At 42.5% G+C, this 22,382-nt stretch overlaps 1 protein-coding gene across 2 annotated transcripts; it reads right to left on the bottom strand.

The window, feature by feature from the left end:
• Positions 1–638: 638 nt before the first annotated feature.
• LOC112228413 (metalloreductase STEAP4-like) lies at positions 639–21,605 on the bottom strand. Of its 2 annotated transcripts, XM_024393718.2 has the most exons (10): positions 21,280–21,592; positions 21,030–21,137; positions 20,663–20,733; positions 20,456–20,543; positions 9,121–9,399; positions 8,942–9,036; positions 4,530–4,640; positions 4,379–4,421; positions 3,352–3,516; positions 780–1,886 (listed from the first exon to the last, which is right to left on the bottom strand). In XM_024393718.2, exons 1-10 carry the CDS (start codon positions 21,499–21,501, stop codon positions 1,623–1,625), a joined length of 1,446 nt encoding a protein of 481 aa, XP_024249486.1. In that variant the 5' UTR covers positions 21,502–21,592; the 3' UTR covers positions 780–1,622. The 2 variants fall into 2 exon arrangements, with proteins under 2 accessions (XP_024249494.1, XP_024249486.1); XM_024393726.2 differs by lacking the exon at positions 9,121–9,399 and having other exon boundaries at positions 639–1,886; positions 21,280–21,605.
• Positions 21,606–22,382: the final 777 nt, after the last annotated feature.

Here is a 22,382-nt window from a genome sequence, read left to right as displayed (position 1 = left end):
GCAAAGAGGCACTGAGTTTGAAGGTAGGCCTTGAAATACATCCACAGATACACCTCCAATTGACTCAAATGATGTAAATGATCTTATCAGAAGCTTCCAAAGCCATGACATCATTTTCAGGGAATTTTCCAAGCTGTTTAAAGGCACATTTAACTTAATGTATGTAAACGTCTGACCCACTGGAATTGTGATACAGTGAATTATAAGTGAAATAATCTGTCTGTAAACAATTGTTGAAAAATTACTTGTGCCATGCACAAATTAGATATCCTAACCTGACTTGCCAAAACTATAGTTTATTATCAACAAATTTGTGGAATGGTTGAAAACCTAGTTTTAATGACTCCAACCTAAGTGTATGCAAACTTCCGATTTCAACTGTATGTTCAATGGCCGATGAGCACCGATACATTTTATCTAGAATTTCTCTTCATACGACAAGGATTGAAAAGGATTAGCCAGTAGATTATCGACTGGAATCATGACAATGACTGCTTGTCTAACTTGCTAGCTAAGATTTTTGTATGCAGCTTTATTAACTCAATTATATATATTTTTTACATTATTATTAAAATAACATGCAAAACAGTCAACAAAAACATTACATTTATTTAGATAAACAGGTGGGGCTGAATGATGGGTTGCCACTGATTGTGTGTCACTTTTGCCACTAACTGTTCTTTCATGAAGAAATCACAAATTTCTCCAAAAGTCTAATAGGCTAATGGAACTTCACTTAATAAAATACTACACACACAAAATATTAAGTAAGTAAGTGAGGAAAAATATATACCCATTTATTTTATTGATGCAATACAAATAATTAACCTTGTCACTTCAATCATGTCTAAGATCATGTAAAAGATCTCACTGGGCACACACTGGTTGAATCAACATTGTTTTCACATTGTTCCTGTGTTTTTAGTGTTGGTTCAAGCTGTTTATGGGAGTGTGTCTTTGTGCTTTGCCTCTTCATCTATGTATGTAGATCTTTGGCATCTACACAAACAGCCAGTTATATTCACCACAAAGGAAGTGCTCCCTATAACAGAAGACATGTGGGCCAATTTGTCTATCTAGTGATGAAAGGGAAGCCTGTTGCTGTGTTTCAGAGAGTCTGTTTTCTGGAGGAAATAAAAACACTCAGCCCCAGAGAGGATCACACTGATAAATGTGGTTTTATGTGTCTGACCTGCAACTGGAGATGTATCAGACAGACACAAAATATAAATTGAAACACTTTTATACATCTCTGAAACCTGTGTTTCATCTGGGGATAACTGTACAATCAGTCAAAGAAGAGAGAGGATATACACAGAGAGCGAGAGAGCGAGAGAGAGAGAGCTTTCACCAGTGAAAGCTAGTGTCTGGTTTACGTATGGTTGAAAATATATGCATTAAAATGCAACAATGTTTACAGTGTAATACAAAAATAAATATGACTGCATATCAATTAAATGTTATTGCTGTTTTTTTTAAATCCCAGAAACATTGCAAACGATGATTGAATGTTAGCCAACCTTTGAGGGTATAATAGCAAAGAAACAAGAGTTCATGCCTTGAAGACAAAGCTGTCATCACACTGAGGGTGTTATTTTGTGTGTGTCTGTGTGTGTGTGTGTCTAAGGTATCAGTGGTTGGCTGTTTTTAGGGTTCCTCTGATCTGCCCTCCTCTCCCATCCCTGGCGTATGCGGGTGATGGTTCGGTCCACACAGGGGGTGATGAGCAGTAGCTTGAGCAGCAGCACCACAGAGGGAAGCACCAGACACAGCATGTAGCCCAGTGGGGTGTACCACTTGTAGGTGGAGGAACTCAGAAACTTGTTCCAGCCATACAGGTAGGTGTGAGCCGTACATAACAGCAGAGTCAGGTGACCCAGCTTGGACTGGTGGGGGAGAAAAGAACACATAAACACATGAACCACACACACATACAAACACATGCCAGGCACGTGCACAGATAGAGGTCTAAGGGAGCTTGAGCACCTGCCCTTTTGCCATCCCATGAGAAATGTAACTTTTTTGTGTAAATTTGTGTCTATTTTCTTGAATGTTATCTAAGTGAATTGCCCATCTAACTAGTTAATTTAATTGTTTTTATCTCATCCCACCCTAGCTGCCAAGAAGCCATTCTTGGCTATCAATCAAGTTAGAGTAGCTAGCTTGTATAACCATCTTAGCTGGCATGCCTGCTGGCAAGGTTGGTAGACTTGAAAAAAGCAAGCAGTTACTAAATGTACTGAATAAGACTCACATTCCTTTCAAGCTTTTACCCAGATTTTAGCAGAGATGCAGAGAAGAATATTTAGTTTCTTTAAAAAAAGAACCACCAGTCAGGAGGATACATGGAATTAAGCATAATGATTATGGCTCTAGATTACAGGAAAAAGCTGCTTCAGGTGTTTGACAAACGCAAAATGCTACAACTTCCAGATGGGGGGCCTACCCATCACCCAGCTATCCTCACGTACCTTGTGCCCCTCAGATTTTTGGGGGTGCATTCCGCCACTGCGCGCGCACACACACACACACACACACACACACACACACACACACACACACACACACACACACACACACACACACACACACACACACACACACACACACACACACACACACACACACACACACACACACACACACACATCTCTAGGTGAATTCTTCTGGCCTGTTGTAATATATTCCTCCTAAATTACATCTGATGAATAATTTAACATTTAAATCACTGCATCAATTTGAGGGAAATGAATGAATTAGAGAATGAGCCGGAGTTTCTCCTGACCCAGTTGCATTTATGAATGAGTGTGTGTGTTCCCTGTAGTGATGGGAATACAGCTTCATATCCCCAGCGCATAACCTCTGGCTTGTCTGCTGAAAATCAGATTACTTTCCTGGAGTTTTATTGCATTCTGGCCTAGATGTTGGCTCTGCACCCCACATGAATACGTTAATAAGGGAAACACTGAAGGAGATAAGTGTACAAATTAGGGTTGGGAATTGCCAGGGACCTCAATGCGACATTATCACGATACTTAGGTGCGATACGGTATGTCTGCTGCAGAAAGACGAGAGAGGGTGAGAAAAATGTTTTTTTATCAGTCATGGAAATAAAAGTGCTGAAAACATGTTGGCTTACTATTTAAAAAGAAGATGGAGAACAAGCTATAGGATGAAAAATACCAGGGGCACAGCTGACTAGCGCTAGGCAAATCGATACTTGGAGTCAAAGTATCAATATAATATTGTACAAAATATTATTGCGATATGTAAATGTGTCGATTTATTCACCCAGTGCTAGTAAAAATGTCTGGTCTAAGTATTCAGTGTGCTCCATTCTGGTAATCCCACCTGTATGAAGCTGAACTCCCTCCAGCTGAGAACGTTACTGACGGAGGGAAGAGATGTGATTCCCAATAGGACGTACAGGCTAAATCCCAGAATTCCCAGGGACAAGTAGGAGTCGCCACGCCAGGCCGTAGTTGTATCAAACTCAGTGGTCCTGTTCTCTCTGATCTGAGCGAGAGAGAGCGAGAGAGAGAGAGAAAGAGCGAGGAAGAGAGAGGTGTAAACCAGTGTTTATAATCAAAACCAGTGCCTGAATACTGCTATATACTGTAGGTGTGTGTCCAATATACAGATGTAGGATCTTAATATGACCAGTTTTGTCAAAGCAAAAAATAATCCTTCAGCAACAGCACTTGAACGTTTAGTCCGTTCACAATTTTCCACCAATGTAATGTTACGTGATTGGTGATTAGGCTATTAGCTGGCCAAAATTAGGCTACATGAAAAGTGCTATGCTGTTAAGACATGTTTGAGTACTTTGGCGACTAAGATAATACTTGAATTTTTAAACCTCCTGCATTGGGCTGGATGGCTCAATATGTGGTTCATACATTTCTTTCTTACCTTAATTAGCCACAAAATACTTGAAAAGTGACTGTTTTCTTGAAGCTGTGCATCGCCATTTTCCCTACATTTCCCCCATGTGGGCCAGCTCCCTAGCAATTTGAGTTCTAGCCAAAGAGCTTCAGCCCCTCGCATTTGAGTGACAGCTAGCAAGAGGCCAGCCCAGCATTAACCAATGAGGTTGACTCAGTGGCCACAGCAGTTAGAGAAAGCAATGACGTGGTGTCACAAAGTATTAGTTTTCGCCACTTTTGGCTCGTGAGTGCTACTTTCAGAGCTACTGGCCAAAAAGTATACAAAAAGTTCCAGAGAATCTCTTTAATATAATGCATTAGTGTGAACTTATGTAAACCCTGCGGCGCATAAAATTCTCAGCGACAACAGAGTGATCAAATTAAGATCTTAAATCTGTACACTATTTTGCCTATCCATTGTTCACTGTTTGAAAATGTGTAGGTGTTCTTACCACAGAGACAGTGTGTTCAGTGGCCTTGAACCTCCCATAGTACCTGGGAACAAAATCAATACTTTCTTTACTAAAATCAAAGGAAGACACATTCCACTGTGTGTGTGTGTGCACGTGCATGCGTGTGCATTTGAGTGAATGTTCCACTGACCGTATGGGTATGATAAGTGTATAGAGCACATGCAGAAAGGCGAACCCCAGTGCCAGAAGACCCAGCTGTTTCCTGCACAGCATCCAGCGGTCCAGCCAATCAGGGAAGCGCCTGATGTTAAACATACATAAACACTTATAATCAACAAAAATACAATATATATATATATATTATATATATATATATATATATATACAAAAGTACACTACTGGTCAAAAGTTTTAGAACACCTACTCATTCAAGGGTTTTTCTTTATTATTACTAGAATAATAGTGAAGACATCAAAACTATGAAATAACACATGGAATCCTGTAATAACCAAAAAAGTGTTAAATAAATAAATGAGATTCTTCAAATAGCCACCCTTTGCCTTGATGACAGCTTTGCACACTTGGCATTTCTCAACCAGCTTCATGAGGTAGTCACCTGGAATGCATTTCAATTAACCGGTGTGCCTTGATAAAAGTTAATTTGTAGAATTTCTTTCCTTATTTATGAGTTTGAGCCAATCAGTTGTGTGGTGACAAGGTAGGGAAGATAACCCTATTTGCACCAAGACAGTCGTGAAGAGGCAGGGTAGCCTAGTGGTTAGAGTGTTGGACTAGTAACCGAAAGGTTGCAAGTTCAAATCCCCAAGCTGACAAGGTACAAATCTGTCGTTCTGCCCCTGAACAGGCAGTTAACCCACTGTTCCTAGGCCGTCATTGAAAATAATAATAGTCATTGACTGTTCTTTCTGATACCGTATGGCAAGTGGTACCGGAGTGCCCCTCTTTTACACCGCTGCTCCTCTCTGTTGTTATCATCTATGCATAGTCACTTTAATAACTCTACCCACATGTACATATTAACTAACCGGTGCCCCCACACATTGTACTGGTGCCCCCTGTATATAGTCTCGCTATTGTTATTTTACTGCTGTTCTTTAATTACTTGTTACTTTTATTTCTTATTCTTTATTTTTTAACTGCATTGTTGGTTAGGGTCTAGTAAGTAAGTATTTCACTGTAAGGTCTACACCTGTTGTATCCTGCGCATGTGACTAATACAATTTGATTTGATCTTCAAGTGCAGTTGCAAAAAGTATCAAGTGTTATGATGAAACTGGCTCAAATTTGAAGAACTTCTTCAAGGGCAGTCGCAAAAACCATCAAGTGTTATGATGAAACTGGCTCTCATAAGGACTGCCACAGGAATGGAAGACCCAGAGTTACCTCTGCTGCAGAGGATAAATTCATTAGAGTTAACATCCTCAGAAATTGCAGCTCAAATAAATGCTTCACAGAGTTCAAGTAACAGACACATTTCAACATCAACTGTTCAGAGGAGACTGCGTGAATCAGGCCTTTGTGGTTGAATTGCTGCAAAGAAACCACTACTAAAGGACACCAATAAGAGGAAGAGACTTGATCGGGCCAAGAAACACAAGCAATGAACATTAGACCAGTGGAAATTTGTCCTTTGGTCTGGAGTCCAAATTGGAGATTTTTGTTTCCAATCGCCGTATCTTTGTGAGACGCAGTGTGGTTGAGCGGATGATCTCTGCATGTATATTTCCCACCGTAAAGAGTGGAGAAGGAGGTGTTATGGTGTAGGGGTGTTTTTCTGGTGACACTGTCTGCGATTTATTTAGAAAAGCATGGCTACCACAGCATTCTGCAGAGATACGCCATCCCATCTGGTTTGGGCTTAGTGGGACTATCATTTGTTTTTCAACAGGGCAGTGACCCAACACACCTCCAGGCTGTGTAAAGGCTATTTCACCAAGAAGGAGAGTGATGGAGTGCTGCATCAGATGACCTGGCCTCTACCAAATTGAGATGGTTACAATTTCTGGATTACAATTTCACCCACGACTGCGTGGCCACGCACGCCTCCAACTCAATCATCAAGTTTGCGGATGACACAACAGTGGTAGGCTTGATTACCAACAACGACGAGACGGCCTACAGGGAGGAGGTGAGGGCCTTCGGAGAGTGGTGTCAGGAAAATAACCTCACACTCAACGTCAACAAAACTAAGGAGATGATTGTGGACTTCAGGAAACAGCAGAGGGAACACCCCCCTATCCACATCGATGGAACAGTAGTGGAGAGGGTAGCAAGTTAAGTTCCTCGGCATACACATCACAGACAAACTGAATTGGTCCACTCACACAGACAGCATCGTGAAGAAGGCGCAGCAGCGCCTCTTCAACCTCAGGAGGCTGAAGAAATTCGGCTTGTCACCAAAAGCACTCACAAACTTCTACAGATGCACAATCGAGAGCATCCTGTCGGGCTGTATCACCGCCTGGTACGGCAACTGCTCCGCCCTCAACCGTAAGGCTCTCCAGAGGGTAGTGAGGTCTGCACAACGCATCACCGGGGCAAACTACCTGCCCTCCAGGACACCTACACCACCCGATGTTACAGGAAGGCCATAAAGATCATCAAGGACATCAACCACCCGAGCCACTGCCTGTTCACCCCGCTATCATCCAGAAGGCGAGGTCAGTACAGGTGCATCAAAGCTGGGACCGAGAGACTGAAAAACAGCTTCTATCTCAAGGCCATCAGACTGTTAAACAGCCACCACTAACATTGAGTGGCTGCTGCCAACACACTGACACTGACTCAACTCCAGCCACTTTAATAATGGTATTGATGGGAAATGATGTAAATATATCACTAGCCACTTTAAACAATGCTACCTTATATAATGTTACTTACCCTACATTATTCATCTCATATGCATACGTTTATACTGTACTCTATATCATCGACTGTATCCTTATGTAATACATGTATCACTAGCCACTTTAACTATGCCACTTTGTTTACATACTCATCTCATATGTATATACTGTACTCGATACCATCTACTGTATCTTGCCTATGCTGCTCTGTACCATCACTCATTCATATCTCCTTATGTACATATTCTTTATCCCCTTACACTGTGTATAAGACAGTAGTTTTGGAATTGTTAGTTAGATTACTTGTTGGTTATTACTGCATTGTCGGAACTAGAAGCACAAGAATTTGATTTGATTTGGATTACTACATGATTACTACTGGATTACTACATGATTCCTGATGTGTTATTTCATAGTTTTGATGTCTTCACTATTATTTTACAATGTAGAAAATAGTACAAAATAAATAAAAAGTGTTCTAAAACTTTTGACTTCAAATGAGTGGATTTGGCTATTTCAGACACACCCTTGCTGACAGGTGTATCAAATCGAGCACACAGCTATGCAATCTCCATAGACAAACATTGGTAGTAGAATGGCCTTACTGAAGATCTCAGTGACTTTCAAGGTGGCACTGTCATAGGATGCCACTTTTCCAACAAGTCAGTTCCTAAAATGTCTGCCCTGCTAGAGCTGCCCCGGTCAAAGTTAAGCGTTGTTATTGTGAAGTGGAAATGTCTAGGAGCAACAGCAGCTTAAACGCGATGTGGTAGACCACACAAGCTCACATATCAAGGACCGCCGAGTGCTGAAGCGTGTGACACGTAAAGATTGTCTGTCCTCGGTTGCAACACTCACTACAGAGTTCCAAACTGCCTCTGAAAGCAACGTCAGCACAATAACTGTTTGTCTGGAGCTTCATGAGGTGGGTTTCCATAGCGAGCAGCCACACAAAAGCCTAAGATCACCATGCGCAATGCCAAGTGTCGGCAGGAGTGGTGTAAAGCTCTCCACCATTGGACTCTGGAGCGGTGGAAACGCGTTCTCTGGCAGTCCGACGGACGAATCTGGGTTTGGTGGATGCCATGAGAACGCTACCTGCCCGACTGCATAGTGCCAACTGTAAAGTTTCATGGAGGAAGAATAATTTTCTGGGGCTGTTTTCATGGTTCGGACTAGGCCCCTTAGTTCCAGTGAAGGGACATCTTAATGCTACAGCATGCAATTACATTCTAGATGATTCTGTGCTTCCAATGTTGTGGCAACAGTTTGAGGAAGGCCCTTTCCTGTTTCAGCATGACAATGCCCCGTGCACAAAGCGAGGTCCATTCAGAAATGGTTTGTCGAGATTGGTGTGGAAGAACTTGACTGGCCTGCACAGAGCACTGATCTTAACCCCATGGAACACCCTTGGGATAAATTGGAACACCAACTGCTAGCCAGGCCTAATTGCTCAACATCAGTGCCCGACCTCACTAATGCTCTTGTGGCTGAATGGAAGCAAGTCCCGGCAGCAATGTTCCAACATCGAATGGATAGCCTTCCCAGAAGATTTGAGGCTGTTATAGTAGCATAGGGTGGACCAACTCCATATTAATGCCCATGATTTTGGAATGAGCTGTTTGTCAAGCTGGTTTCCACATACCTTTGGTCATGTAGTGTAGATGCACACATATACATACATTGTATTGTATACATGTATGCAAACACACTCACATACACACAGAGGTCTGACCTGTACTTGGTGCCTCTGTAGAGCTGCAGGAAGGAAGCCAGGACACCAGGCAGGTAACAGAGAGACAGCATGATCAGAGACACGATGGGACACACCTGGCGAGAACACACCCACACACCCACCTTGAACAGCTGATAACACACACAGAAACAAACACATCGAGGGCCTGTGGCCAGTACCTTGTTAGCCAGTGAGACTATGATTCTGAAGGAGATGTCTTTGCCCTGGGTGACGTATGCATAGATGATGTCTCTGATCAGCAGGTAGAAGAAGAAGGCAGCACTGAGGCCAGTGGCGATGTACAGGGGGAGCCTCCACTGGGGGAACAGCTGCAGGGGGAAGTCCTCCAGCTCCCGGGCCACTGAGAGAAAGCCCCGGTCCAGGGCACTGAAACCCAGCTTGGTGGCTACCGCCATCACCGCCTGCTTGGCCTCCACACTTTCCCCGCAGATATACACCTGACATATATTTATGCACATACAGTGAAGCCCGAAATTATTGACACCCTTTATAAATATGCACAAAAATACCTACATAAAATAAATCATTAAAATACTGAGCTATAATGTATGTTCCAAAAATGTGGGACATTATATTATTTTATACTAATACTTGTGCTTTGTGAAAGATATTTTGTTTAACAAGTAATAATCTTTAAAAAAGGTATTGACACCCCTGTTTTCAATACCTCACTTTGTGAGGTTAACGACACTGAGCCTTATTCTAAAATGTGACCCGTTTCAGAAAACTAGGTGTATATCGTGGGTACTCAACTACACACAAGAGCCATTTCAACGTAATCTTTTTTTAAGCAAAATGCGTTTATTGGCAGAAATGCCTTCTGGAACATGTGAACTTTCATGTGCCTTAGTAACAAACTTGTATGCCATCTGTAAATACCAAATATATATTTTTTAATTACCAGCCTAGTTGGTTTAGCCACTGAAAAGGCAGCAACCTTCCCGCAAGCCATGATTGGCTGAAATAACGAGTGGGCTGGATATGCTGAGAGATGAGTTCGGATTGGACTGCCATATAGCACGCTTCTATCTACTTGAGCTGGTTAGTATGTGTAGGTAATCCTGTCTAACGCGGCTTCTAAAACAGAACTGCATAAGAGTTTGAAATCTGTGGAATTAGAGTATGATAGCTAAGGAGATGGAGAAAACCCTTGTCTCCGGATTACATCTTTAAGCATCCATGACAAGGAGAAGCATCCAACCATAATGTATACACGGGTAAGCTAGTCTAGCCTTGACAAAATACTCCACTATGAAAGTATCCATTTCAATAGAGCGTCACTGCGACAACTGCTGATAGAAGTAGCTGGTAAATTCGCTCTGGCAATCTACTCCGATTTTAGACCATAGGTAAGATAGTCTAGCTAGCTACATTCAGATATTACACGTGTCTAATTTTGACATAAAGTCTTTTCATAAAGTATACTGTTAGCTAGCTAGCTAATGTTAGCTGGCTGGATCGCTAGCTAGCATTACATGTACGATCTTATTATTAATATCTCAGAGCAATTTGCTTTGCTTGTTATAGCCTAATGTTAGCTAGCTAACATTGAACCTGGGTGGTTAGCTAGCTAGCTACATGTCTTAACAAAAGACTCCACTATGCAAGTGTCCATTTTAATAGAATGTCACTGCGACAACTGTTAGCCAGTTAGCTTGGGTGCTTGACTGCTGTTGTTTGGACAGAATGCTCAGATCAACCCTTAAAGAAATTGGTGGAGCTAAAGCTTAAGAGGGTGTGAAAGGTGTTGAATGGGCGTAGACAAAGAAGAGTCCTCCAGTATTTGTTGTACCTTTATTTAACTAGGCAAACCTCAACTAGAGCTCTCCAGTATGTACCAAAACAATTCCTCAAAAGTGAGGTTACAAGTTAATCAACTTTCAAAGCAGAAGTACTTTCCCATTGTTCCTCAAATGCAATATATGATATACCATTGTGTAGCTCTGTGTCTCTGCTTTTATCCAATGTAAAAAACACAATTTCAAATGTTGCTACATAAGACCAAATCAAGACTGAGCACACCAGTTGTGGATTTGGCATTGAAAAACACAAGTATATGCAGAAATGTACTTCAAACACACTGTTAAATAGTTGACTCATTTCAGGACACTAGGCGTATGTTGCGCGTCACTACTTCACAGGAGAGATATTTGAATATAATTTTTATTAAAAAATTCCAAATGCTTTTTTAGTCAGAAATGCCTTCTGGAACATGTGAACTTTCATGTGCCTTAAAAACATCTTGCGTCGAGCCATCCCGGGTCCGGGATCGTGAATATAGCCTCAAGCTCATTACCATAACGCAACGTTAACTATTCATGAAAATCGCAAATGAAATGAAATTAATATGCTAGCTCTCAAGCTTAGCCTTTTGTTAACACTGTTGTCATCTCAGATTTTCAAAATATGCTTCTCAACCATAGCAAAACAAGCATTTGTGTAACAGCTAGCGCAGCTAGCGTAGCATTTAGCATTAGCATTAGCAGGCAACATTTTCACAAAAACCAGAAAATCATTCAAATAAAATCATTACCTTTGAAGAACTTCAGATGTTTTCAATGAGGAGACTCTCAGTTAGATAGCAAATGCTCAGTTTTTCCTGAAAGATGATTTGTTTAGGAGAAATTGCTCCGTTTGGTGCATCACGTTTGGCTACCAAAAAAAAATGAAAATTCAGTCTTCAAAACGCCAAACTTTTTTTCCAAATTAACTCCATAATATCGACTGAAACATGGTAAACGTTGTTTAGAATCAATCCTCAAGGTGTTTTTCACATATCTCTTCATGAGATATGATCATCATATCTCTCTATCGTTCGTTGAAAGCCTCCTCTCTCCTCTCAATCACTGGATGACTGCGTGCAGCTTGTAGATTTACGCACCAATTTAGACAAAGGACACCGGGCGGACCCCTGGTAAATGTAGTCTCTTATGGCCAATCTTCCAATGATATGCCTACAAATACGTCACAATGCTGCAGACACCTTGGAGAAACGATAGAAAGGGCAGGCTCATTCCCGGCGCATTCACAGCCATATAAGGAGACAATGGAAAACAGAGCTTCAAAAATTCTGCCCATTTCCTGGTTGAAGTTTCATCTTGTTTTCGCCTGTAGCATGAGTTCTGTGGCACTCACAGATAATATCTTTGCAGTTTTGGAAACCTTAGAGTGTTTTCTTTCCAAAGCTACCAATTATATGCATAGTCGAGCATCTTTTCGTGACAAAATATTGCGCTTAAAACGGGCACGTTTTTTTATCCATAAATTAAAAGAGCGCCCCCTATATCCAAGAATAACAAATGTGTATGCCATCAGTAAATACAAATAAAATTGCCTAGTTGATTTCTTTATGGAAAAGTCAGGAACCTTCCCGCCAGCCATTATTGGCTGAGATAATGGATGGGCTGGACATGCCCATCCATTATTCGGATTGGTTGCCATGTAGCACGCTTCTGTCTATAACATGATCTGGTCAGTTTGTGTAGGTAATCCTTTCGAATGTGTTTTTAAAAAAAAGATATCACGTAGTACATGCAGAACTGCAAAAGTGTTGTTCACCACTTTCTGGAGGACCAAGTTTTGAAATCAGTGGAATGCCAGTGGAATTAGATTATGATAGCTAAGGAGATGGAGGAAATGCTGGCATTTGATTGCAAATATGCAGAGGGAGTCGAAAAGAGAACACATATAAAATGCATCTTAAAACTAAGGACAACCATGGTATCCGTGACAGAGAGGGGGAAGTGTCTATCCATCTATCCAGGTAAGATAGTCTAGCTAGCTACATTTTCAGATATTATATATTTCTATTTTGTCAGAAAGTTGTTTTCATTTCAAATGAAAGCGTATATTTAGCTAGCTAGCTAACTTTAGCTGGCTGGCTGGCTGGCTTACTAACGTTACGTGTATGATCTGTGTAGTAATATTATTTGTATCTATGATCCATTTGCATTGCTAGTTATAGCCTAAAATTAGCTAGCTAGATTATATTGAACCTGGTTGGTTGCAGATTCATGCAGATTCATGAAGGGTAGTGACATTATGAGTTGGGATTATGGTTCATTGTTTAGCTAAAGTTAGCTGGCTGGCTCACTACATGTCTAAACAGAAGACTCCACTATGCAAGTAGCTTTGATTTTAATTGATATTGTATGTTTTTAACAGAGATGGTAACGTGAAGAACATGACCTGCACCAAAGTCAAATTAGGGTATAATGTTAGGCCAACGAGACATTGTCCAAGTACTAAAATGCTACGGTAGAATGCCCTGCTTTTATTTCGTCACACTCACAACCGTAAGCTATTTTCTGTAATTGGCTCGCCATCAACTTGTAAATAACGATCTTGTTGTGAGTTTATTTTCCTGTAATAATGAAGACAAATAAGCTAAGGTGTTGTCAGCTTCATGATATGGTCATTATTTGAACTGGCTAGCCAGCTAACTTAACATTAGCTAGCTAGCTAACAAGCTAGAAACAAGTCAAAACATTGTTTGGAAAGTTGCTTTTAGTTGCCTGGTTTGCTAGATTGACGTATACTAAATACATTTTTAAATGGGTGGGTTTATTGGTGTTAAGGGCTAGGCTAGGATTTTCTCCTACCATATCTTTTGTGTTATATTCTCCTACATTACTATAACATTTCTACAAACTTCAAAGTGTTTTCTTTCCAATGGTACCAATTATATGCATACCCTGGCTTCAGGGCCTGAGCAACAGGCAGTTTACTTTGGGCATGTCATTCAGTCGGAAATTGAGAAAAAAAGAGGCCTAGCCCTAAGAAGTTATTTAAATACATTAGTTATTCTATTTTGGACCACCAAGCTGCTAATGCAGCCTTTCGTTTTTGTGTTTATACTTTTTCCTAACGACAACGACAAGTTTGATGCCGGACGACAATAGAATGTTCCTGATGTCACATGTCGATGTCGATAGACTTATTTTAAACTAACCTTTAGTTTTGAAATATTTGGCCTCGCGTGAATCCTAAAAGAGATGGGTGGGGGTAAGGCTTAAGAGGGTGTGAATGATGCTGAATGGGTGTTCTTTCTTAAAACTGAGGTTTCAAAGCAGAATTACTTTCCCATTGTTTCTCAACTGTAGTGTATGATACACTATTTTCTAGCTCTGAGCCTCTACTTTGTCAAATGTAAAAAAACACCATTTCAAATGTTGCTACATAGGACAGAATCGAGACGATATTTTGCTTACACTGGTCCTTGGGTCCTTGTTAAGGTCAATGGCATCATTAACTTTACCTAGTACCTGGATTTTTTACAAAAAACTTGATTGCCTCTACCAGGATGCCGGTACTCGGATGAAAGTGTATTTCCAGCAAGACAATAACCCCAAGCACTAATAAAATCCACAAAGAATTGGTTAATTGTCCCCCACAATGCACAATACAGGTTTCTAGCTCCAGAATGAAGATGTACTTATTCAGCACAGAGGAGAGAAAGTAAGACAACCATTTTCAGGCCTTGCCATATATTTTGAAGCAGATTTAAGTCATAACTATAACTCAGCCACTCAGGAACATTCCCTGTCTTCTAGGTAAGCAACTCCAGTGTATATTTGGTCTTGAGTTTTAGGTTATTGTCCTGCTGAAAGGTGAATTCAGCTACCAGTGTCTGGTGGAAAGCAGACTGAACCAGGTTCGCCTGTAGGATTTTGCTCATGCTTTTATTTATTGTATTTTTATTTCACCTGTATTTAACCAGGTAGGCCAGTTGAGGACAAGTTCTCATTTACAACTGCGACCTGGCCAAGATAAAGCAAAGCAGTGTGACAAAAACAACACAGGGTTACACATAAACAAACGTACAGTCAATAACACAACAGAAAAATCTATGTTTATCTATTTTTTACCTTTATTTAACTAGGCAAGTCAGTTAAGAACAAATTCTTATTATCAATGACGGCTGAGGAACAGTGGGTTAACTGCCTTGTTCAGGGGCAGAACGACAGATTTTTACCTTCTCAGCTCGGGATTCAATCTAGCAACCTTTCAGTTACTAGCCCAACGCTCTAACAACCTTTCAGTTGCAAGATTTAGCATTAACACTGGAGTGATAGATGGTCAGATGATGATGTGCAAGTAGAGGTATTGGGGTGCAAAAGAGCAAGAAGATAAATAACAATATGGGGATGAGGTAGTTGGGTGGGCTATTTACAGATTGGCTGTGTACAGGTACAGTGATCGGTAAGCTGCACTGACAGCTGATGCTTAAAGTTAGAGAGGGAGATATAAGACTCCAGCTTCAGTGATTTTTGCAATTCGTTCCAGTCATTGGCAGCAGAGAACTGGAAGGAAAGGCGGCCAAAAGGATGTGTTGGCTTTGGGGATGACTAGTGAAATATACCTGCTGGAGCGCATGCTACAGGTGGGTGTTGCTATGGTGATCAGTGGGCTGAGATAAGGCTGGGCTTTACATAGCACAGACTTATAGATGACCTGGTCCCAGTGGGTTTGGCGATGAATATGCGAATATGTAGCGAGGGCCAGCCATCGAGAGCATACAGATCGCAGTGATGGGTAGTATATGGGGCTTTGGTGACGAAACGGATGACACTGTGATAGACTACATCCAATTTGCTGAGTAAAGTGTTGGCGGATATTTTGTAAATGACAAAAGTCAAGGATCGGTATGATAGTCAGTTTTACGAGGGTATGTTTGAGTGAAGTAGGCTTTGATGCTTAGCTCTATTCCATTAATTGTTTATCCTGAAACATGTCCCAGTCCTTAACGATTACAAGCATACTCATAACACGATGAAGCCACCACTATGCTTGAAAATAGATGGAGTGGTACTCAGCAATGTGTTGCATTGGATTTGCCCAAAAAATATAACACTTGGTATTCAGGACAAAAAGTGAATCGCTTTGCCACATTTTTTGCAGTATTACTTTAGTGTCTTGTTGCAAACAGGATGCATGTTTTGGAATATTTTTATTCTGTACAGGCTTTCTTCTTTTCACTCAACTACAATGTTGTTGATCCAGCCTCAGTTTTCTCATAAACCCTGTACAGACAGACACCTGTATCTTTGTATTGACTGGGTATATTGACACACCATACAAAGTGTAATGAACAACTTGGACATGATCAAAGGGATATTCAATGTCTCCTTTTTTTACCCATCTGTCAATAGGTGCCCTTTGCGAGATATTGGAAATCAAATAACATTTATTTGTCGCGCCGTATACAAGCACTTAACCAACAAGGCAGGTTTATGAAACATACCCCCAAAAAAGTGAGAAATAAAAGTAACAAATAATTAAAGAAGAGCAGTAAAATAACAATAGTGAGGTTCTATACAGGGGATACAGGAACAGAGTCAATGTAAAGTGGGCACCAGAGAAGGTAATCAATCAAGGTAATATGTGATCTTCCTGTCTGGGTTGGTGCCCCCCCTTGGTTTGTGCCGTGGCGGAGATTTTTGTGGGCTATACTCGGCCTTGTCTCAGGATGGTAGGTTGGTGGTTGAATATATCCCTCTAGTGGTGTGGGGGCTGTGCTTTGGCAAAGTGGGTGGGGTTATATCCTATCCTTCCTGTTTGGCCCTGTCCGGGGGTGTTATCGGATGGGGCCACAGTGTCTCCTGACCCCTCCTGTCTCAGCCTCCAGTATTTATGCTGCAGTAGTTTATGTGTCGGGGGGGCTAGGGTCAGTTTGTTATATCTGGAGTACTTCTCCTGTCCTATCCGGTGTCCTGTGTGAATTTAAGTATGCTCTCTCTAATTCTCTCTTTCTCTCTTTCTTTCTTTCTCTCTCTCGGAGGACCTGAGCCCTAGGACCATGCCTCAGGACTACCTGACATGATGACTCCTTGCTGTCCCCAGTCCACCTCCAGTTTCAACTGTTCTGCCTGTGATTATTATTATTTGACCATGCTGGTCTTTTATGAACATTTGAACATCTTGGCCATGTTCTGTTATAATCTCCACCCGGCACAGCCAGAAGAGGACTGGCCACCCCACATAGCCTGGTTCCTCTCTAGGTTTCTTCCTAGGTTTTGGCCTTTCTAGGGAGTTTTTCCTAGCCACCGTGCTTCTACACCTGCATTGCTTGCTGTTTGGTGTTTTAGGCTGGGTTTCGGTACAGCACTTTGAGATATCAGCTGATGTACGATGGGCTATATAAATACATTTGATTTGATTTGATATGTACTTGAAGGTAGAGTTATTAAAGTAACTATGCATAGATAATAACAGGGAGTAGCAGCAGTGTAAAAGATGGGGTGGCAATGCAAATAGTCTGGTTAGCCATTTGATTATATGTTCAGGTGTCTTATGGCTTGGGATTAGAAGCTGTTTAGAAGCCTCTTGGACCTAGACTTGGCGCTCTGTTACTGCTTGCCATAAGGTTAAAAAAAAGGTCTATGACTAGGGTGGCTGGAGTCTTTGACAATTTTTAGGGCCTTCCTCTGACACCGCCTGGTATAGAGGTCCTGGATGACAGGAAGCTTGGCCCTGGTGATGTAATGGACCTTACTTACTACCCTCTGCAGTGCCTTGCGGTCGGGGGCCAAGCAGTTGACACACCAGACAGTGGTGCAACATGTCAGGGTGTCTCAATGGTGCAGCTGTAGAATCTTTTGAGGATCTGAGGAACCATGCCAAATCTTTTCAGTCTCCTGAGGGGGAATAGGTTTTGTCAAGCCCTCTTCCAGACTGTCTTGGTGTGCTTGGACCATGTTAGTTTGGTGGTGATCTGGATGCCAAGGAACTTGAAGCTCTCAACCTGCTCCATTACAGCCCCGTCGATGAGAATCGGGGCATGCTCGGTCCTCCTTTTCCTGTAGTCCACAATCACCTCCTTTGTCTTGATCACGTTGAGGGAGAAGTTGTTGTCCTTGCACCACACGGCCAGGTCTCTGACCTCCTCCCTATAGGCTGTCTCGTCGTTGTCGGTGATCAGGCTGTTGTGTCATCGGCAAACTTAATGATGGTGTTGGAGTCGTGCCTGGCCGCGCAGTCATCAGTGAACAGGGAGTACAGGACGGGACTGAGCATGCACCCCTATAGGGCTCCCCGGATCAGTGTGGCAGATGTGTTGTTACCTACCCCGTCAGGAAGTCCAGGATCCAGTTGCAGAAGGAGGTGTTTAGTCCCTGGGTCCTAAGCTTAGTGATGAGCTTTGAGGGCACTGTGGTGTTGAATGCTGAGCTGTAGTCAATGAAAAGCATTCTCACATAGGTGTTCTTTTTGTTCAGGTGTGAAAGGGCAGTGTGGAGTACAATAGATATTGCATCATCTGTGGATCTGTTGGGGCGGTATGCAAATTGGAGTAGGTATAGGGTTTCTGGGATAATGGTGTTTATGTGAGCCATGACCAAAGCACTTCATGGCTACAGACGTGAGTGCTACGAGTCGGTGGTCATTTAGGCAGGTTACCTTAGTGTTCTTGAGCACAGGGACTATGGTGGTCTGCTTGAAACATGTTGATATTACAGACTCAGACAGGGAGAGGTTGAAAATGTCAGTGAAGACATTAGCCAGTTGGTCAGCGCAAGCTCGGAGTACACAATCTGATAATCCGTCTGGCCTCGTGGCCTTGTCAATGTTGACCTGTTTAAAGGTCTTACTCACATCGGCTGCGGAGAGCGTGATCACACAGTCATCCGGAACAGCTGATGCTCTCATGCATGTTTCAGTGTTACTTGACTTGAAGCGAACATAGATGTAATTAGCCCGTCCGTTAGGCTCATGTCACTGGACAGCTCTCGGCTGTGATTCCCTTTGTAGTCTGTAATAGTTGCAAGCCCTGCCACATCCGACGAGTGTCGGAGCTGGAGTGGTGCGATTCGATCGTAGTCCTGTATTGACGCTTTTCCTGTTTGATGGTTCGCCGGAGGGCCTAGCGGGATTTCTTATAAGCTTCCGGGTTAGAGTCCCGCTCCTTGAAAGCGGCATCTCTACCCGTTAGCTCAGTGCGGATGTTGCCTGTAATCCATGGCTTCTGGTTGGGGTATGTACATACAGTCACTATGGGGATGACATCATCGATGCACTTGTTAATGAAGCCAGTGATTGATGTGGTGGACTCCTCAATGCCATCAGAAGAATCCCAGAACATATTCCAGTCTGTGCTTGCAAAACAGTCCTGTAGCTTAGCATCTGCTTCATCTGACCACTTTTTTATTGATCAAGTCACTGGTGCGTCCTGGTTAAATATTTTCTTGTAAGCAGGAATCGGGATGATGGAATTGTGTTCAAATTTGCTGAATGGAGGGCGAGGGAGAGCTTTGTATGTTTCTCTGAGTGTGGAGTAAAGGTGGTCTAGAGTTTTTTTCCCCACATTTAACATGCTGATAGAAATTAGGTAAAACAGATTTAAGTTTCCCTGCATTAAAGTCCCCGGCCACTAGGAGCGCCGCCTCTGGATGAGTGTTTTCCTGTTTGCTTATGGTGGTATACAGCTCATTGAGTGTGGTCTTAGTGCCAGTATTGGTCTGTGGTGGTCAGTTCATCAAATATCTGCCCAGCTAGAGCTGCCCCATAACCTGTAAGTGCGAAGTGGAAATGTCCAGGATTAACAACGGCTCAGCCATGATAAGGTAGGCCACACAAGCTCATAGAACGGGGCGGCTGAGTCCTGAAGTGCGTAACGTAGTAAAAATCATCTGTCCTCGGTTGCAACACTCACAACATTCCAAACTGCCTCTGGAAGCACTATCAACACAAGAACTGTTCGTAGGAAGCTTTAAGTAATGGGTTTTCATGGCCGAGCAGCTGCACACAAGCCTAAGATCACCACGCTCAATACCAGGCATCGGCTGGAGTGGTGTAAAGCTCACCGCCAATGGGCTCCACGTTCTCTGGAGTGATGAATCCCACTTCACCATCTGGCAGTCCGACGGACTAATCTGAGTTTGGCAGATGCCAAGAAAATGCTACCTGCCCCAGTGCATAGTGCCAACTGTAAAGTTTGGCGGATGAGGAATAATGGTCTGGGGCTGTTTTCCACAGTTCAGGCTAGGCCCCTTAGTTCCAGTGAAGGGAAATCTTAACGCTACAGCATACAATGACATTCTAGACGATTCTGTGCTTCCAACTTTGGGGCCCTTTCCTGTTTCAGCATGACAATACCCCTGTGCACAAAGCGAGCTACATACAGAAATGGCTTGTCATATCGGTGTGGAAGACCTTGACTGGCCTGCACAGAGCTCTGACCTCAACCCCGTTGAACACCTTTTGAGAGAATTGGAACACTGACAGAGAGCCTCACTACTGCTCTTGTGGCTGAATGGAAGCCAGTCCCCGCAACAATGTTAGTGGAAAGCCTTCCCAGAAGAGTGGGGGCTGTAATAGCAGCAAAGGGGGGACCAACTCCATATTAATGCCCATAATTTTGGATTGAGATGTTCGACGAGCATGTGTCCACATACTTTTGTACACATGTAGTGTACACACTACACATGTAGTGTATATAGACTTGAATCTAGTAGCCAATTGGTTTCATGGGCATGGCTTGAACCGTGATGCGTGTACCTGTCTGTTGGCATCTGAAGGTCCATTCTGCAGACTCCAGGCAGACAGGGTGTTGAAGCCTTTAACCACCTCAGCTCCAGGGACCAGGCTGTTCATGTACATATAACCACATTTACATTACATCAACATACACATCAACATATTAAAACATTCCTAATTTACAAAAAAACATACACATAATAACAACATTTACTGTATAGCGCTCACCTTTGCAGGTATTCTGCATTGGCCTCTGGGTACTGATTCTTCCTCAGGTTGTTACTGAGGTCCACCAACACCTGCAATTCAATATGGAATCAAATACACTGATTCATACTTTATATTTGCCAAAAACACTGGAATTCACATTATATTGGCTAAATGCACTGGTACTTACAATACATTGGCTAAATAAACAAGCATTTCGCTCGACGCGCAATATCATCTGCTAACCATGTGTATGTGACCAATACAAATTTGATTTGAAATACACTGGGACATAGAATATACATTATATATTCGGGAACTTTACAGTTACATGCTGACAAAACAGACATTCATGCATATTTCAAAAGTGATAAAACATATATGCTACCTTTCCCTTTAGCTGATTGGCCAGTGGTACCAGGAAGTCGTAGTGTTCTCTCTGGACTGCAATGAAGATCAGATGGGCTGACTGAGCAGCTGCAGCGTGGCCCAGGACCTGCACATACATCATCAACATGTTGATACACACATAAACACAAATACAGTATATTCACATATACTCCTTCAAACAAACAAATATATTGAAATAAATTTACAACACAGTAAAAACATGTCACCAGATCTATTTTATTTTGTACCTGTGCTCCGTGGGGTATGAGGCTGCTGCTGCTGTGGGGCCGTCGGCTGCCGAACACCACCCCGTACCCCGCCTGCAGCAGACGCAGGCCCAGAGAGCGCCCCAGGTCCCCCGTCCCACACACACACACCCTCTCACATTCAGGTGGGGCAGGCACAGCCTCCCTCATCGGAGACAGGGACACACATTCACTCTTCTCCTCACTCCTCTCCTGACCCGTCATGCCTGAACAGAGACAGGCAAATACCTCCTCGAGGTAGATAGTACCTCCTCAAATACCTCCTCGAGTCGTAGATGGTCAACAGAAAGTGTCAGAAAGACCAGAGATGAAAGTCTGACTGACACTACAGACGGAGTCTTTATTTGTGTCTGGGCATGCTCCTGGAGGGAGGAGGGGAGGGAGTAGTCTCTCTGCCATGCCGGAAACTATTTTGGAAGAAGAGCGGTGTGTTTTTGCATGTGTGTGTGTGTGTGTGTGTGGGAAGGAAACCCATGGCACTCACTCTTCAGTGTCTCTGAGGAGAGGCCAATGGTTTCTGGGAAGCACTGAGGTTAGATAATAGTGGAATACCAGACCTGGAGAGATGCCAGATCACTGTGGTCTTTCTGGGTTCACACAAGCACAGGTCCACAGTTCATGACAATAACACAACAGCAGATGCACTTTGGTTTGTTGTAATACTACCTTACCTCTAATGGCTTTTGTTCAAAGATGCCAACATTCCATTGTGTGCAACAATAAGCTTGTATCTTCAAAAAGCACAGAATGTGAAATACCAGAAGAACTGTGTCACATCACCATGAACAGTGTCTTGAAACACTGGTTTCATGAAAGCAAGAACAATCAAAATGCTTGAGGTGGGGTCAGAGCACAGTAGAATTAGTGAACCCAAGATTTAGACTGGGCTTAGTTTACAGTAATCTAGAGGCGAAAGAAATGCATACCTATTTAGGCGAGGTGCTGGCTAGCGGAGTGGAACACTTAACAAAATAAAGGAGAGCCGCACGCTCTAGGAGCTCAGATGCAAAAATATTTTTTAAACGTTTTCTTAGTCACATTAAACCAGCGTGTGGATAAAATCACTGGGGAAGCTAAGCCAGTAA

Source organism: Oncorhynchus tshawytscha, linkage group LG03 (assembly GCF_018296145.1).
Source record: "Oncorhynchus tshawytscha isolate Ot180627B linkage group LG03, Otsh_v2.0, whole genome shotgun sequence".
In the NCBI taxonomy this organism is placed as follows: Eukaryota; Metazoa; Chordata; class Actinopteri; order Salmoniformes; family Salmonidae; genus Oncorhynchus; species Oncorhynchus tshawytscha.
This window is presented reverse-complemented; position numbering and strand designations above follow the sequence as displayed.

Coding starts and splice junctions, on each gene's coding strand:
- LOC112228413 (XM_024393718.2), bottom strand. CDS start 21,501: ATGACGGGTCAGGAGAGGAGTGAGGAGAAGAGTGAATGTGTGTCCCTG. Junction 20,544..20,662: donor AATGCAGAATACCTGCAAAG/GTGAGCGCTATA, acceptor GTACATGAACAG/CCTGGTCCCTGGAGCTGAGG. Junction 9,037..9,120: donor TAGTCTCACTGGCTAACAAG/GTACTGGCCACA, acceptor TGTTCTCGCCAG/GTGTGTCCCATCGTGTCTCT.